At 41.4% G+C, this 19,517-nt stretch overlaps 1 protein-coding gene and 1 pseudogene across 2 annotated transcripts in view; one reads left to right on the top strand and one right to left on the bottom strand.

The window, feature by feature from the left end:
* Positions 1-19,517, bottom strand: part of POLN (DNA polymerase nu) — a 178,855-nt gene that overhangs the window by 41,746 nt on the left and 117,592 nt on the right. The window contains exons 15-17 of the mRNA XM_079154398.1: positions 9,767-9,824; positions 8,475-8,552; positions 7,444-7,558 (exon numbers count right to left, since the gene is read on the bottom strand). Coding sequence (XP_079010524.1) covers positions 7,444-7,558; positions 8,475-8,552; positions 9,767-9,824 — 251 coding nt within the window. The remainder of the gene's footprint in view (positions 1-7,443; positions 7,559-8,474; positions 8,553-9,766; positions 9,825-19,517) is intronic.
* LOC306670049 (small nuclear ribonucleoprotein-associated protein N-like) overlaps positions 1-19,517 on the top strand; it is a 132,272-nt pseudogene that overhangs the window by 21,561 nt on the left and 91,194 nt on the right. The window lies entirely within an intron of this gene.

The following is a 19,517-nucleotide window of genomic DNA, read 5'->3' as shown; positions in this document are numbered from 1 at the left end:
CCCCCATCCTGTGGCTGTGTGACCCAGGGCTATGACATGGTCCCAAGGAGACTTTTCAGCATCTGTTCAGGCAATCTAATAGAGCCTCTCTCCACAGTTGCTCTTGGCCTTCCAAGCAGAAGACATCTCAGGTAATCACTAAAAAGCCTTAAAGTACCTGGAGCACTCATAAGTTTCTCCATAATGCTCATCTGCTGACTCAAATGGCATGAAGTTTAGTAAAAGTAATGAAGAAGCAGATAGGATTTCGTATTTGATGTTATGTTTGTTGGAGACACACCTAAATATTGACATGAATTTTTGGTAAGAAATTATTTCTGCCAGGCATGGTGGTGTATGTCTATAATCCCAGAAGCTTGGGAGGCTGAGGCAGGAGGATTGCAGGTTCAAAACCAGCCTCAGCAACTTAGTGAGGCCCTGTCTCAAATACAAAATAAAAAAGGTAGGAATGTGGTTCAGTGGTTAAGGAAAGAAAAAAGAAAAATAATTATTATTTATTTATGCAAAATGTCAATCAGATTGTGGCAAGGCTCTGCTCCATGTCATCTGCTCTCTGTGATCCATGGGTACAAGGTTGTGGCAGAGAAAGAAGAGAAAAACGAAGATGGTGGGTCCTTACATTTTCTACCCAACAGCAACACAAATTGTTTCCATTCATATCTCTGGCTAAAGCAAGTCACATGGCCATGGGAGTCAATGGGGAAGGAAGTATACACTCTTCCTTTAGAGAGAGCTAACAAATATTTTTGAATAATATTTCAGTCTACCTCAGCCCACTCTTCTGATCACAAGCACTTGCATCCCTCCCTTACACACAAAGAATATATCCATCACTTTACCACAGTGACAATCCAAAGTCCCATCCAATGAGAGCATGAGAATCAAGGTCCAGGATTCTGTGGCCATCTTTATGTCAGGTCTTGATGCACCGACCAGTGAATTAAAAAGGCAAGGCCATCTGTTGCTCCACATATGAACACAGGACAGGGACAGGACAGTCACACTAAACACTCCATTTGAAAAAGGAAGAAGAGAGACACAGCATCACTGTCCCTGGCACCTTTGGATTCTCACTAGGTGGGAGTGGGGCACTTCTCCAGGGCTTGGAAAGTCCTTGGTTGGTCTCTGAATCTGTCCTCTTGGGAACATGTTCCCAGCCCATCACCCTCAGTAGCTTTTTGCTATATTTTCTGGACTTCTTTTCCATTGCCCTCTTTGGTTTTACACAAAACCAAGGAGAAGTTGCTCTCTTTGGGGAATGAACCTGATTCCCAGACTGCCTATTGCCTGCGAAGACTGTGGATCTAAGTGTCGCTTTAAAGCTCAAATGATCACAGAATATTTCAGCCTGGATTGTGATTCTGTGGGAAATACAGCTCTCAGAAACAGACTCAGTTCCTTCTATTTGACTTTGGTCAGCTCCATGCATCTGAGATATACCCATGACTCATTCAGTGACGTGTCCTCTCTGCAGACTTCATTGCAGGAATCTTGAGTGGTTGGGAGTTTGTGGGAAACTTTTACTACCTTCTGTTCTCTTCTTCTTCCTATAGATGTTGTCCAACTGTAAGGATCTTGAGCGCCACCCTGATTCTTTCCGTTGTGTTAGCAGTCAGCGTCAAGGCCACACCTTTGATGATTCGTGTGTTTTAATTTATAGAACTTTTCAGACTTATCTTTCATTTTCTGGGGATAAAAATAACTGACATATTCCAACTTTCTGAAATCTCATTATTCCCTTTCATTCCTGGTCACTTCTTTTCCAATTTGTCCTTCTTCATTGTCACATGCAGACAATAGCAATCCAAGTATGTTCTAACATCTTGTTGGCTCAGTTCTGCCTAAAGCCACAAGCTCATTAAGGTTATTATCTGACCTACAAATAATCACAGGTGGTGAGTTTTCACATGTTATCAAATGCCATCTTCCAGCCCCCAAGAGACATCTTGCTGCCAGTGCCATCTTTTAGGATTTGATACAGCAGGCCATACGTCACCAACTCCTGAGATATCATGATAGGCGAGGTAACCCCGAAATCTTACTGTCTTGCTGCAAGAACGGTTCATCTCTCTTCCTCATTACATCTCGCCACAGTTGGCCCATCATTTATAATGCAAGATGATGGAGCTGCCTCTTAAAAATTTTGGAACAGGGTGAAAAGAGATCATGAGGAATCACATGTCTTTCTTAAAGTCTGTTCAGAGTGACATGTGTCAGCCTTACTCAGTTCACTGGCAAGTCCTGTGGCCAGTCTGACACTGAGGTGGGGGAGCTACAGCCAACATCTTCCACACGTGCCTATGTTCTTGTACATTCCTTGGACTTTTCTATACAGACAGTCATGTCATCTGCAAATAGGGAAAGTTTTGTTCATTTTTCTTACCTGAGAGTATCTCAGAGAAGCACTCAAGCCTTAAGCAGGAGGAAAATGAATATATTCTACAATGAAAAATTCTTTTAAGCTTCAGTCTGAAAATGGTGAGTTGAATGCACACCCAATAGAGAATGCTTTTAATGTACACTTATAAAACTTAGGAAACACCTAATAAGGCAGAGATATGAAGACTTCCATGAGCAACGACACCTGACTGGTGTCCTGCAGCAGGCTGGGTCTTTGGATGTGTGACTGTGGGAGGGTGGCTCTGAGGTCTTGCTATCAATGTGTCCCTGCTTTGCCTCTGGCACCCATCTGTCAAATTGAAGCTTCACAGATGATTTCCACTACTCCTCCCAGATCCATCTTTATAGAACTTTGTAATCTTAAAGGCTTTTCAAGGAAGTTGTTACTCTCTGATAATGTTACTAAATATTTCAGAATATTCGCCTTTCTGCCTTTTGTGTTTCAAACAATAAGGCTTTTACAAGGAACAAACATTTTTATGTGTATTTGATCTGCCTTTCACCATGTACTATTCTAGTCCTCTGTTTGGAACACAAAAATCATTTCCACAGCAACTAATTATAGTATAAGTCACAAATGCTGAATTACTATTGCTGGTGAGAAATCAGAGGCAACCACATGCACGTATTAAAAGCTCTTATTTCTGAAGTTCTCCCAAACACTAATAAGAGCTGATAAAATGCAGGGAAGACATACACAATATCCAGTGTAGGCATGAACTCTTCAAGCTGGCTTTGTATGTGATCAGCCTGATGCAAATCTGAAGAGATTCTTTTCTGCCTCATGTATTATGCCTTGGTCAAAAAAACAGTTGAGCATATTTGGTGTGTCTATTGCTGGCTCCTCTTTTCTGTTCCATTGATCTACACTTCTGACTCTTTGCCAACACCACACTCTCTCGATTGCTGCACATTAAGCCTATCAGGAAGTAATTCCTACCAGCTCATTCTTTGTCAAGATTGTTTTAGCTTTCCTAAGGCCTGTGCCTTTTCATACACACTTTAGAATAAGCTTTTCTGTGTCTAGGAACACCTTACCTGGGTTTTAATAGAGATTGTATTGTAAACCTACAGGTCAATTTAGGGAGAACTCACACATTTGTATGTCGAGGCTTCGATATCAGGAACACAATCTCTCTCTCTCTCTCTCTCTCTCTCTTTTTTGGCGGGGGTAGGGGTGGGGGGTGGTAACCAGAGATTTAATTCATGGGCACTCGACCACTGAGCCACACTCCCAGCCCTATTTTGTATTTTATTTAGAGACAGGGTCTCACTGAGTTGCTTAGGGCCTCATTTTTGCTGAGGCTGGCTTGGAACTTGAGATCCTCCTGCCTCAGCCTCCTGAGATGCTGGGTTTACAGATGAGCATTACCACACTGGGCTTCATGATACATCTCTTTGATTTATCAGATGATCAAGTCTTTTTGTCAGTACTTGTCATTTTTGGCATAAGATCCTGCACGTATTTTGTTAACTGAACATTTAAGTACAGATACTCCTCTCCCACTGTAAATTGAAATGTAAGGTGATAAGGGAAGGTAATTTACTTAACCTACCGAATGTTGCAGCTTAGCAACAGAGCACATTGTAGAGAGCCGGTTGGGCTGAACCTGTGATCACAGCTGCCTGGGAGGGATGGTGGTACCACACACATCACAAGCTGGGAAAAGATTGCAATTCAAAACTTGGAGTCTGGTTTCCAATGAATGTGTATGGTTTTCATACATGATGAAGTGAAAATAACTAAAACCAAACCACAGCAAGTTGGAGACTCTGTGCTTTGTCATCTTTGGTGTAACTAACTGGTGTTGTGTTTTAAATTTCACTCTCCGCATGTTCACTGTCGGTTTATAGAAATGTGATTGATTTGTGTGTGTTGATTTTGGGTCCTGTGACTTGCTGAATTCATTTGTTAGTTCTAGGAATTAAAAAAATATATTCTTAGTATATTCCTTGGGATTTTCTAGACAATCATGTTATCTGCAAATAAAGAAGTTTTCTTCCTTCCTTTACAATCTATACACCATTTATTTCTTTTACTTGTCTTTTATAGTAGCTAGAACTTCAGTATTCAATATTAAAGCCTGATGTGGTGGTACACACCTGTAATCCCAGCTACTTGAGAGGCTGAGATAGGAAAATCGCAAGTTCAAAACCAGTCTGGGCAACGTGGTCAGACCTTGTCTCAAAATAAAAAATATAAAGGGCTGGGGATGCAGCTCAGTGGTAGAGCAGTCTTGGGTTCAATCCTCAGTACCACATGCACAAAAAAATCCATATTAATAAATTGTTCCTGCTCCTTGGGAAAGCATTCTTCCTTTTACATTAAACATGCAGTTGCCTGTTTTTTTTTAAACTTTTTTTTTTTTTTTTTTTTGTCAAAATGAGGTTGTTTCCTTCTATTTCTAATTTGCTGAGGATTTTTATCATGGATGGGTGTCGAATGCTTTGTCTGCATCTGTCGATACTGACTTCATTTCTTAGCATGACACAATGGCTCACATTGATCGATTCATCCTGGGAATGAATCTCATTTGGACATGGCATATACTTCTTTTCATACATTTTTGGATTTGGTTTGCTAAGATTTTGTTGAGGATTTTTGCATCTGAATTCATGAGTGACATTAGTGTGTAGTTTTGTTCTACTTTTTAACTTTCTTTCTCTGGTTTGGCATCAGGGTTAACACTAGCTTCACAGACTAAATTGGGATCATTCATGTTCTGTTTTTTGTAATAGGTTGTATAAAACTGATGTTAACTCCTTTAGACATTGGATAAGGTCCTTCCATGAAACCATTTGGATGTGGGGATTTCTTTTTAGGAACTTTCAGTTATAAATTCAATTTCTTTAGTAATTAGAGGAATATTCAGGTTATCAGTTTCATTTTAGTTGGGCTTTGGTAGTTTGTAGTTGTCAAGAAATTGGTTTTTTGAAAACAAAGTTGCTTCCAATGTTCCCTTATCACCTTCTGAGACAGGAGCTGTGGGAGAGTGGGAGGAGTGCACAGGAAAACACCAGGCAGAGCTGAGGCACAATCAGAAACTTGAACCTCACTTAGGTAAGAGGGGAGGTCCTCTTTTAAGACTGAGAGAAGGGTAGACATCTGTGAGACAACAGAAATGTTTGGAGTGGCTGACAAGACCAGGTCCCTCAGGTCAATGACCTTAATGTCAAGTGAGCTCAATCACTCCCACTTTGTGACTTTCTCCAGTGCCTGGGCTGCAAAATGGGGAGGTGACCAAGGGGATCACCCTGGACTAGAAACCAGCAACCAGAGAGGAGAAGACAAAAGAACACTGAGTCCTAAGAGAGCAGCTATTGGGGCTGAGTGACAAGGTGAGTGGGTCTGTGCAGTTCTTCACCACCTACTGTCTATCCCCAGGCCTGACTGGGTGTCCAGAAGCATCAGGCCAGCACAGTCTCGGCCCTTGAAGTTCAGCATTGTAAAGGGAAGAGACAGATAACACAGCTGCATGCCACAATATGTGACAGGCACAGGACAGGAAAGTGTTAGGTGGGTGGGAGGGTGGGTTGGATGACTGAGCACAGGAATAAGGCAGCAAAGACCAAATATGCCTCTGGTGGTGCTCAGAGGTAGGGAGCTCAGGTCAGAGAGGACCCAGCCAGGGTAGAGACTAATGGTATGCAAGAGCAGAGTTGCAAAGTGTTCAGGACAAGGCCAAGGAGGAAGGCGAGGGTGGGAACAGGAACGACAATTGCTGATGATGGCAGGTGGGTTGGTACTCATGAGCTGCACTTGGCTCCTGGTGGTTCTGTCCTCCACAGAGTCACGTCCATCCCATCCACCCAGGACCCCTCTTTAAGGGCTTGGCAAATATTCCATTATTCTTTGCTTTTGCTGCTTTGCCTGCAAACGGTTTCTACAACTATCCATACTTAGGTCCAGCTCAGTGCACAGTAATTTTCTCACTCCCTGACACCTTCTCATAAAATATTTCCTGAATTTTATTATTCAAATGAAAGTCTTATAGTGCTGGTATTTTTGGCAAATGCATAGGAAAGTATGAACTCTGCATTCTCCCCTCATTTATTTGAGAAACCTTCTGTGAGCCCCCAGGCTTGGTGGAACACATCAGGGAATGGAAGTGGTACTCAACAGGTGTTATGGGCTGGACAGAGAGCAGCAGAACTGGGGGAGGTCAGAAGTGCCAGGGAAGCTCCCAGAACATGCCTACAGGGCAGGTTTAGATAAGGCTAGGGAGAGAGCTTCCAGAGCCCTGAGAAAGGAAAGGTCCCAGTGAGGCAGGTGGCTGGTATGCTGGGGACCAGCCAGGGAGGTCCAGAAAATGGGTGGCCGTCCTGGACAATGGGACGTGGCCTTGCCCTGTTGGGGTTCACATGCCTTCAGGAGGGCAGTGACAAGCATGAGTGTGTGAGGAGGCCCAGGGCCCTGTGGGGGAGACTTCCTGGAAGGGAACTGCTAGTGACCCTGAGGTAAGCAGATGACAAGAGATGTGGGAGGAGGGGTAGAAGGAGGAGCCACAGTGGGGCAGCCTGAGGGAGAGGACCAAGGCGAGAGGAAGGCGCACCCGAAGCTGCCCCGCGAGGGAACAGTGATGGCAGACACGAGCTTCCAACAGCCAGCCCACTCTGCCCTCCTCTTCCTTGTAGCAAAATCCTGACTGTGGAGACAGTGATGTACCTGGGCCAACAAAACCTGAGGCCATCTGCCTCAACTGCTTTATTAGACGGACCCATTCAGGCAGGGACAGCCACCACAGCCACCCCTCCTGCCCACCTTGCTGAGCACAGACGCTCGCCCTCCTTGACTCCAAGCCCTGCCCCTTTTCTTCCCGTGTGCCTTTCCGACATTCCTATCACATTCTTCTCAATGGTGAAGAGCCATAAGTTCTTTCAGAAATAGGAAGTTCTGGGCATCCTGGCTATTGACATCAAAATGATTAACTACTAGAGAAAAATCGAATTTCTTTCTTATGAAAATTCTTGGAATAACTTCACACTTTTAAACTCATATCAGCATTTCTGCAGATCTGATAATATTGTGGCTCAGTATCTTACCACTGTGAAGTCAGGGTAGAAAATACATCATTTCTTTCAGATTCCTGGAATAACTTCAAAAGTTCTGGATCCCCAGATAAATGTGCAAGAATGCGCAATTCAATCTGTGAAAAGTCTGTTAGACAGAGCTCTGTGTCAAGTGGGAATTCACCAATGATGCCCTGCTGTCGCTCCACCCACCCACCCTCAGACTGCACCTCCCCTCCAGGGTTGAGGTTAACATCCCCAGCTCCTCAGGTCAGACTCCTTTGGCCAGAGGCCCATCCCAGGGCCACCTCTGTATTAGCCATCTGAGGACCACTTCTGCCTCCTGTGAGGCCAGCAAAGCCTCCCTCTGGGGCAGGAGTGTTCATTGGTGGCTTCAATGCTGCACATATCGCGTTGTTAGAAAGGACCTTCTGTGCAGGCTGTTCACAGGATGCCCTAGTGAGCGACAGCCAGATCCCCTCCCCCACGGAGCTCCCATTCTCAAGGGGGACAGTTTGAGTAAGTCGCGTGGCATGTCAGAAGGGGAAAAATGAAATGGAAGACACAGACCAAGGTATGACGGTTCATTGCGGGCGTGAGTGGTGCGTGTGTGTGCAGGCAAGTGCTAATGTAAACAGTCAGTTCCCGACTTGTAGACCTCACCAAGAAAGGGACACCAAGTGATGCATGAGGAGGTGAAGCAGGAGCTCAGAGGCATCTAGGAAGTGGAGGAAGAACAGGTGGCCAGCAGCCAGTGTGGCTGCCTGGAGCGAGCAAGGGAGGGAGCTGGGATGAGGTCTAGGAAAGGGGCAGGTTGAGTGGGCCATGCAAGGAGTTTGCCATCTAGATATGGCACAGTGCAGAGACCCTAGAAGCCAGAGACCTATTTTTATTTACTGTGCATAATAAATCCTTGTCTCATATATTTGCCTTAGGATTTATTTAAAGAAGTGGATTCTGCAAGTACCTTTGAATTATTCAATATGTGAGTATTTGAACTGCATGAAAATACATCAAGTGAGCTACAGTGGTACACATTATCCTCCACCATTGCTAGCACATACCTGCTGCCAGGAAGGTGTGGCCCTTGGAGGAAACAAACAGGGCTCTCGGGGAGATGGTGAAAGTCTCATCTTCTTTACCTAAATTGTCATTTCAAGAGCACATGGTGAGGTTGGTTGTGAGCACACTTGAAGTATTAATGTAATTTAAAAGCACATTATTACAAAAAGCTAGAGAGATTTTCTTCCTTTTTTTTTTTTTTTTTTTTTTTCCCTATGGTGCTGGGAATTGAACCCAGGGCTTTGATGCTTGCAAGGCAGGCACTTTACCAACTGAGCTATATCCCCAGCCCAAGTGAGATTTTCTTGTTGAAATTTCCTGTTTTTGTAGAGTTTTATTTATTTATTTATTTATTTGTTGTTGTTGTTGGGGGTGGGGGGTGGGGATGGAACCCAGGGGCACTCAACCACTGAGACATATCCCCAGCCCTATTTTGTATTTTACTTAGAGACAGGGTCTCACAGAATTGCTCAATGCCTCTCCATTGCTGAGGCTGGCTTTGAACTCCTGATCCTCTATGCCTCAGCCTCCTGAGCCTCTGGGATTACAGGCATGTGCCACCTTGCTGGGTTCTAGAGGTTTTGGTGAAGGGAAAAGTCAAATATTGACACCTGAACATTGCAGTGAAAGTGCTGGAGACTCCGAGTCTCACTGATTAGATCTATGCAGGGCTGAGCAGCTGTGATTCCCCACTGGAGAAGCAGAGCGTCTGGTGGTCACCTCCTACAGGCTCTGTTCAAGGATGAACGTGTGCATTTAAAGACGGGCATTTGTGGCACTTCACTGTGCACCCAGCCCAGAGGGAAGCGCTGGCCCTGAAGCAGAAAGTTGGGAATGGGTGACACAGCACCAATTGGAGCTTCCCTTTCTCAGAAATGTGATCATCAGCATTACAGCGGAATAACTAGAGAGAAAGAAACATGTTTGTGTGCTTTTATAAATATTTCCAGTAATTTTTAGACTTTAATAAAAGCCAGTGCTATTGTATATAGGTTTTTTTTTTTTTTTTTTTTTTTTTTTTTTCTTTAACAGGAAGTTGGTGAGAGAGAGATAGTAGGAAGGGAGTTATTTTCCTGGTATAATTACCATCTATTTTAACTTATAAATTGCTAAAAGGAGGTCCCATATCACATCAGCTGCTCTTTACTTTTTTAATGTATATTTAAATCCTGGTCATGCAAACAAAGGAGAACTTCAGCAAAGTGAAGCAGTTAGTTATAGAAAAGAAATTACAAAACAATTCTAAGTTTTAAAAAATTACCCAAGATTTTAACAAGGCAGAAAGAAATGTTACCTTTAAAATTCTGAGGCTTAGCAATTTGAATTGGGTGCTTGGAAATACCTTGGATATTCTGTTAATGATAAAAGGAAAATAGCTTTAGCTGAAATATCTATTCTTAAATTAATCTGTACCATTTAAGGGTATTTAAAATGCAATAATATTTAATTAAACATGAACAAAATAAGCAATGCCAATGTTTCTTATTAGGCCTATTAATATTTACTACACTAATATGAAACATAGTTTTGGTGGGGATGCTACTAAGTACAGTCAGCAAATCTGAGAACAGCTCTGACTGGCAGTGTGACCCTTGTTGTAATTACCTGCAATAACTTTCACAGCAGCCCAGATCATGGCATTTGTATGTTGTACTTTTATTTAAAAACATATTTTAAGATGAAAATTCTGGTCTTTGCTCCTAATCTCCCCTCCCCTGCTGCCCCGGGGGAACTCGGTGGCTGCCTTTATCTTAGCCCTTCTGTGGCTGGCAGTGGGTGAAGCTGCATCTCCTGCAAACCCTTGAGGGCCATTTGCTGAGCACCAGGGCTCTGCACCTTTACAACCTGGGGTAAAGAGCAATAGCTTCTAACCTGTTCCCACTACTCAAATCATGAGAATTTCTGTTACAGGATCCTTCTGATCCTCGGCAGGAGAGTAAACGACACCCCACTCTGTCTGGTCATGAAACCCCTTGGGTGCAAGTTGGTCTCGATCCCCTCATTACAGCTGATGAGTTCTGCCATAGTGGGACTGCCGAGCGCCAAAGCCCTGCTGTCTTACAGGGATGTACTTTAATATCCAGATGCTTCTCAATAAGCCAGCAGTTAAAAGAAGTCTCAAAGGAATTTAGAAAATATGTTGGATCTTCAGCAATTTGGGAAATGCAAATCAAAACTACACTGAGATTTCATCTCACTTCAGTTAAAATAGCAATCATCAAGAATACAAATAATAACAGATTCTGGCAAGGATGTTGGGGGAAAGGAATACTTTTACACTATTCATGGGATTATAAATTAGTAGAACCATTATGGAAACAAATATAGAGGTGATTCAAAAGACTAGGAATGGAACCACCATACAACCCAGCTAGTCCACTCTTTGGTATTTATCCAAAGAACTGAAATCAGCATACTATAGTGATACATGCATACCCATGTTTACAGCAGCACGATTCATAATAGTCAAGTGATGGAACCAGCCAAGGTATTCATCAACAGATGAATGAATAAAGAATGTTAGATGCAGTTTTACTCAGTCATAAAGAAGAATGAAATTACATTATTTTCAGGAAAATGGATTGAACTTAAGAGCACTATACTATATTAAGTGAAAATGAAGCCAGAATCAGAGTCAAGGGTCATATGTTTTCTCTCATATTTGAAAGCTAAATAGAAAAAGGAAAAAATGGGAGTGGGAGCTTATGAAATTAGAAAGGAAGACCAGTAGAGTAGAGGAAGGGAATCACGGGAAGGAGCAGGGGAAAGAAAGGGGAGTTACTGAGGGATGAAATTGATCCGATTATGTTATGTGCACACATGAATAACCACAGTGACACCCATTATTATGTATGATGATAGTGTCCCAGTGAAAAAGTTAATTTAAAATATGTTGAACAAAATGAAAAAGAAAATACAAAGTGTCAAAATTCATGGGATGTAACTAAAGCAGTACTTAAAGGGAAATTAATAGCAATAAATGTGTGGAAAAAATAAAGATCTCAAATCAATAATCTTAAGATTCTACCTTGAGAGACTATGAAAAAAAAGAGTAAATTAATTCTAATACAAGTAAAAAGATAATAAAATGCTTAGATTAAATAAAAAATTGACATCAACAGAGAAAATCAATGAAATCCAAAGCTAGCTGGTTCTTATAATCAAACAATGAAGTTTATATAAAACTCTAGTCAAACTGTTCAAGAAAAAAAAGATTAAAAAATGACCAATTTCATAAATGAAAGGGAGATATCACTACAGATTCCAAAGAATTAAGGACACTAGAGAAACACCATGAGCCCATACATTGGGAAACTCAAAGGAAATCAGCCCATTCCTTATGTGAATGATCAAAATTCATTCAAAACTCAAAATCTGAATGAACTCCATCTTCTACAGAAATTGAGTTTATGGTTAAAAAGCCCTCCTAAAAAGAAAATTCCAGGCCCAGATAGTTTCAGTGGTTAATTATACCAATTATTTAAGGAATAAATAATACCAACTCTGCCCAATCTATACTAGAAAACGAAAGCTTTGTTGCAGTATGGGGAATTAAACCCAGGCCCTGCAACATGCTAGGCAAGTACTCTACCCTGGAGTTACATCCTCAGTCCTAGAAAACAAAAGAGGAGTGAACATTTTCTAACTCATTTTATGAGGTCACTATTATCCTGATAGCAAAACTGGAAAAAGACATTATAAGAAAAGAAGATCAATATCTTCATGAAAATGGACAAAAAGTAAAGTCCTAAACAAAGTATTAGCCAATCAAATCCAGTAAACTATAAAATAGATAAAGCATCAAGATGAAGTGGGGTTAATCCTACAAATAACAGGCTTGGTTCAAAGTGTGAGAATCTATCAATGTCAAGCACCATATTACTAAATTAAAGAAGAAAAATCACATTTTCATCTCAGTAGGTGTAGAAAGAGAATTTAATGAAATTATCATTCATGACAAAAACCTCTCTCAGCAACTTAGAAATAGAAGGGAACACTCTTAACATGATATAGGAAACTGGTGACAAGTCTGAAGCTAACATCATCCTTAATAGTGAAAGAGTCAAAATTTCCCTCTTAAGATTGGGAACAAGGCAAGGATGTCTGCTCCTGAGACATATTCACTATTGCATAGAAAGTCCTAGCCAGCACAATAAGGCAAGAGGAAAGAAAAAAAACAGAATACATGAGAAAAGAAAATAAGAAATGAACATTAGTCACCGAAGATGTGATTGTCTATGTAGAAAATCCACGGAAACAACATAAAAGCTTTGTAGGACCAATAAATGAGTCTGTCAAGGTACCAAGATATGAAGTAGTATAAAAAATTAATTATATATCTACAACTGGTCAATAAATGATATTAAAATTAAATAATTATATACATTTATAAAGTATTCCCACATACCTAAAATATTAATGTCATATCTATATGATGAAAACTAAAACTCCTGATGAGAGATATAAAGTCTTCATTTTTATAATTTTATGTTGCCTCCGTACCCATTTTGGATTTGTTTCACTCTCATATCAGAAGCAGAGTTCAGTCAATCTAGACAGTTTCCGTTCTCTGCTTCCTTTCAGTTGTTCAAGATACTTGACCCAGGTATCTGCCTTATACGACCACCTCATGCGGACTGCTTCTCTAGGAGGCAGCTAGATGCTTGACTCATCCAGTGACACTCACCCTCTTACAGACTGTGAAGATAGGCCACAGTGACCACCTCTGATCACAGCATGATCCACAGAACTTGCACCTGCTTGCTCCAGACTCACCAATAAGAACTTTCCTTGGGACACCAGCTGGGGTAATGCCCTGAACCCTAGCAGAGGTTTTGACCACAGGCCTCTCTCAGTCTCTCTCCAGCCTACTGCTGGTTGAACATTCCAAAAGGCTCCCTGCTTCCCACTGGCCCTGGGAGTTTGCTGCCCTCCTCTCTTTGAGGTCTACAAGCAATAGAGTGCTGTCGCTCTTGTGTGTTTTGCTGAGTTGCCTCTTTGGTCTCACCTGACTGACATGACTGAACCTAACTTCTTTCCAGGTAAGCACTCACCTAGAGAGGGCTATTTTGGCAGGAATAAACTAGACACAGGTCAGACAAGGACCACATGTCTACTATATAAACAAGTTTCCTGTGACAGGACACCTGGTCATGGGTCAGACACAGCATTAGGCCATCTGCTAATGAGGTGAGAGGTATACCACAACACCATGGCTAAGCCTTCTGGAACTATCAGGGTAGGCCTAGAGTTTATGCCACTCATAGGGGAGACCACAACATCAAACAAGACAGAAGGAAAAAACCTACACATCCTAAATAAATGAAAGGATACACCACATATGTGAATCGGGGTACTCAGTATTAATATGCTAACCCCCCCCCCAATTGATCTATAACGTCAACTCAATCCCAATTAAAATCCCAGCAGGGTTTTTCCTAATTATCAACAAGCTATAATTTGTTGATTCTATAATTTATGGATTTTAACTTTTGAGAAAGTCTTCATGATCTTGTGTTAGAAGAGTTTTCAAATACATACCAAAAGCACAATCCATAAAAGAAAACAGTGGAAAAACTGGGCTTCATCAAAATTTTATTTAAATATTATTTTAGTTGTCAATGGACTTTTATTTTTATTTATTTATACGTGATACTGAGAATTGAACCGAGTGCCTCACACATGCTAGGCAAGTACTCTGCCACTGAGCCACAACCCCAATCCCTTCATCAAACTTTTAAAAACCTTGTTTATGGAAAACACTATTAAGGTAATGAAAAACAAGCTTTATGTTGATTTTTTTAAATCACATTTTATTCAAAATATATGAATAACTATAAATGCCCTCAGTAATGAGAGGTACTTCTATTATGGTGGAGTGAGGAGCATATTTATTCTAAAAGGTCAGTATTACTCTGATTACCAAAGCTGGACATCAGAAAAAATGAGAAACTCCAACCAACATCCCTCATAAATAATGACAGGATGAACTTCAATCAAATATTAGCAAACTGATTTCAGTAACATAGAGAATTATACACCATGACCAAGTGGGAGTTATCTTAGGAATGCAAGGTTGGCTTAAAATTCAAGAAATAGCTAATGTGATACGTCATATTCACAGAATAAAAGATAAAAGACAAATCCACAACAAAATCCAACATTCAGTCACACTAAAGTATCTCACCTAAGAAAGAAAGGAATTTTTTCGACCTAAAGCATCTGTGAGATTTCCCCACTCTGGGTAACTTTGGCAGCTGATGCTGCTGGGAAGACAACCTGTCTCCCATCCATTAGCATGTCACACCAGGGTCAAGCCAAACTGTGGCTGACAGGGAAGCTCTTGGGAAGCACTGTGCTGCAAGTCCTCTAGTGGACAGGAACACAGCTCCCTAGAGGCCTTTCGCACAGCACATAACGAGTTTGTCATCATGAGAGCTGTTTCACAATGAAAGAGGAACACATGTCTCCTATTTGTCTAGAGAAAGTAGTAATGTTAAGTTTGAATTTATTGTTCTTAAATGAATTAAGAAGACTTTTAATAATTAAATTTCAATTTTATGTTTTTACAATATAACAATAGGAGCCTCACCAATTTATGTAGTGCACTTTGTTAAATATGATGTGTATTTTGAACATCTTAAGAGAAAATATATGTCTTATCCTTTGGCCACATGGAAAAATGTCATCCTGAGAAAAGTTTTTTATTTTTCCCCTCCACAGTGACTGACAGATATCAACCCAACCTCCAGGCACCACCAAGCCTCAAAAGGCACTTCTCTGTTATCCTCAATGGCTACTCTGTTCCTGGTGACTTGTTGAGGTGCAATGGCAGCTCTGGTATCCACTACAGCAGAGCACTTCAGTCAGTGACCTGCGCCTTCACTGTTGGCTGACAGGGTGGGGACAGGACAATGGTGTAGCCAGGCCGTGCAAACCAGGGCAAGGCCATGCACTCCAACTCAGGACTAGCGTCACACAAAATCACTGAAGCAGAGAAAGTGTCTCAATCAGTGTTCCTCTATGAAGTGTCTCCCACATGTCTAGACACCAGAGCTATTAAAATTAAATAATAAACTCTTAAAAATAGATTTTTTTGTGTGTATAGAATACCACCAAGATTGTCTATCATGCTCAGAACTTTTAAACAAAAATAAATTTTTATTTTTAAGTTTTAGAGAACTATTTTGAAGTCAGTTCAGAGTTCCTGCTACCCTGAAGAGTTTCCTCATTGTCGCCACATCACAGTGAACTAGACTCAACACTTTTTCCAGATCCCATCATTTTTACGGATGCCCCTTTCTGCTCAGGACCCGTCCAGGACACCACCTGACATTTGGTCATCACCCCCCTCAGGGTCCTCTTAGCTGAACAGCTTCTCAGACTTGCCTTGCTTTGTGAAGACTGGTCAGGCAGAACACCCCTGGGTTTGGAGCTGTGTGATTTTTTCCTCACAGTGTTGGGACTATGTGTTACTAGGAGGAAGACCACAGAAGGAAGTCGCCATCTCATCATGTTACATCAACTGCACACACTGCTGACAGGACCTGTGGCCACCAACACTGACTTTGATCACCAGGATGAGGCAGTTCTCTAGGCTTCTCCAGCGTAGTTACCTTTTTTAAAATATTTTTTTTAGATGTTGATGGACCTTTATTTTATTCATTTATTTACATGTGGTGCTGAGAACTGAACCCAGAGCCTCACACATGCTAGGCAAGCGTTCACCACTGAGCCACAACCCCAGCCCTCATGTGTGCATTTTTTATAGTGAGTAGACCTTTCATTTTATATACATGTATGAGTCAACTGTTCAGATCTTCTGCCCATTTTTCTATCTAGATTGCTCCTTTTTTCTGATGTAGTATAAGCTTTTCATTTACTAGGAATTACATATAACGTGTGTGTGTATCTTATGTATAAATTATTAGGGAAATATATTATGGATATTAGTTCTTTGTGATGTAAGTTCCAAATATCTTTCCAGTTTCTTATTAGTGTTTGTATTTTGTGTATGATCATTTTGCCAAGGCAATACTAACTTCTAGGAAGCTAGATGAAGATGAGTTTCTGGTTATCAGGAAGTACTGGAATAAATCGCAAGTGTTCTTCACTATGGAATCTTGTCTATTTATCTCTCTCAATCTATCGCCTCTCATGTGTGCATTTTTAATGCTATAAATTCCCTTTCAGCACTGCTGAGTGTTTCCCACACATTCTGATACATTATATTTTGTCAAAGAAAAATTGCACTAGGCAAAGTTAAACAGGCGAGGCTGAGTTTATTCAAGACTATTGCAATAAGGGAGAGAGATTGAACTCAACTCCAGATACAGCAGGCAGTGCCTGGGGACTTGGAGCCCACAGACAGGGTGAGGGGTCAGTGCCTGGAAGATTACTAAGAACCTGGGGGCTGGGGTAGCTGCTCAGTGGTAGAGTGCTCACCCAGCATGCCTGAGGCTCTGGGTTTGATCATCAGCACCACACATAAATAAATATAGGTCAATTGACAACGAAAAAATTTTTTTAAAAGATTTTTTATTTCCCTCTTTCCTATACTGTTCATTTGGCAAGCAGGTCATTAAACAGGGCCCACACTTAAGGTATCACACAAAGCAATTTTCTGTGTCTGATGAGAAACAAAGGGAAAGGCGGATGTGTTTGTCACAATTAATGAATTAATACTGACGCATTATTATGAAGAAAGTGCAGACTTCATTCGGCCTCCTGTTCTACCTAATGTCCTTCTTCTGGCCCAGGATCCCATCTAGGTTGCCCAGGTGCATTGAATCATTACCTCCAGGGCTCATTTTAGCTGTGTTGCTTTATCAGACATCTTTTTTCTTTTTTTTTTTTTTCAATGACCTTGACAGTTTTAAGGAGCACCGGACAGGTGTTTTGTCGAGTGTCCTCACTTGGTATTTGTCTGAGGTTTTCTCTTGATTGCACTGGGGTTATGGGACTGGGGAGGAAGACCACAAGACTAGGATGCCTGCCACTCTCACCTCAGCCCATCAAGAGCACACTGGCAGCAGAATCCATCGCAGGATCCATCGCTTTCAAAGTCGACCTGAGTGACCGGCTGAGCTGGTGTCTGTCGGTTTCCCCTCTGTGATGCTATTATTTTCCCCTTCTTTTCATACTGTTCTCTTTGGGAGGAAGGCAGTAAGCATAGTCCATACTTCTGGAGTGGGGAGTTACGTCCACTTCCTGAGGACAGAGTACCTACAGAAATTATTTGACATTCTTCTGCAAGGGAGACTTGTCTTTTCTTTCTCATTTACCTATTTATTTTTATTTGATCACTTGTTTATATCAGTATGGACTCATGGATATTTATTTTATGCTTTGGATGATGTTCCATGCTACTTTGTTATTTAGATTGTTCCTACTTTAGCCATTGGGATCTCTGTCAGTAAGCTCCTGTGTCCCTTTGACACGAACAATTTTTTTCCTTAAGCTGCTCTCACTTCCTTGTACTACAAGCTGTCCCATCCTCATCTAGCATGTTTTCTGCCCTGTCCTAGAAGCAGCCCCCTTCTTCCAGAGCCCTAGTCTCTTCATTAGAAAGTGGTGTCAGAAGACAAGACCTGGGTGCTGGGTGCTGGGTATGCTTCCCTTCTTCTATACCCTCTCAAATGAGAGAGAAAGGAAGTAGAGGTGTGTGCTGATCTACATGCACACACATATTTCTAAGCATTTCCATAGGTAGCCATCCATACCTACATGAAGCTCAACATGACTTCACACTAGTGTCTCCATGCTAACCCATCGCCACGCAGGTCGTTCTAACAGTGAGAAGCCTGGTTCTCGCCATCTACCATCCATCCATGCAGCTGTTATTCCAGTACACACGCATGGTGTACCAAAATTGTTGACCTGTACCCCCAGGGAAAACAATGGTCTCAAATAGTGTATGCAGCTATGCTCATTTCTTCCACCTTTTGTTTTCAAGACTGCCTTTATTTCAGGTCACTACCTCCCCAACCCCTACTGCCAACTTCCCTCAGTGAGGTTGTTTTGTACATTTTTAATACAGTTAAATTGACATGCTACACTCTGCTTCCCATCCAGGGATACTCTAATCTCATAAATTGTTTTCTAAAATTGCATTAAGGTTCATGCTAGGTGTCAGTATATGCTGTGGATCTTGACAAATATGTAGTGTTAGCTGTCTGCCATTGCAATATCCCAAAACAGTTCCACCACTAAAACAAGTCCCAACTTTACTTATTTGCATTCACTCCCCACCTAGCCCTGAACATCTGGCAACCACTCATATCTTCATGATCTCTACAGTTTTTCCTTTTCCAAAATGTCATATAATTTGGAACCGTGGTATGTAGCCTTTCCAGATTAGCTTCTCTCACTCATCAACTGAAGATTCATCCATGTCTTTTTGTAGTTTCATAGCTTATCCCTTTGTATCACTGCAGAATATTCTGTATGAATGTATCATAGATCATTTATCCACTCACCCATTGAAGGACATCTTGGTTGCTTCCAGATTGGGGTAATAGTATAGTTACCATAAGCCCTTGTGTCCAGGTTTTTGTGTAGACATAAATTTTCACAGCAATTTGGCAAATACCTAGGAGTGGGATGACTGGATCATACAGTATTTAGTTTTGTATAAATATGCCAAACTATTCCAAAGCAGTTATATCATTTTTCATTCCCAGTAGCAATGAATGAGAGTGTCTATTGCACTGTAACCTCACCAGCAATAATGACGACTTATAGCAATTTCATTCCAATAGATGTGTACTGCTATCTGTCTTAACCTCCCCTTCTCTTTCATGCTACACGCTTACTCCTCATAATCTTCTGAGTCTCAGCATGAGCCCCCTTTCCTTGAGGAAGAAGCCTCTAGCATCCTACTCAGGCAGGGTTGGGTGTCTGTCATGGTGTCAGCATTCTTCAAATCTCATACTGATTGCAGACTCATATAACTCAGGTTCTGTTCTCCCTTTTTAAGCTGCCTAGAATGTGCAAAGTAGGAGGGGGTGGGGTAAGAATGTGCAAAGTACCTAATAAATGTGTGG

The sequence above is a fragment of the Sciurus vulgaris genome (genome assembly GCF_902686455.1).
Source record: "Sciurus vulgaris genome assembly, chromosome: 9".
NCBI classification, from domain to species: domain Eukaryota; kingdom Metazoa; phylum Chordata; class Mammalia; order Rodentia; family Sciuridae; genus Sciurus; species Sciurus vulgaris.
Note: the sequence above shows the minus strand (reverse complement) of the source record. Positions and strands in the feature narration are given on the sequence as shown.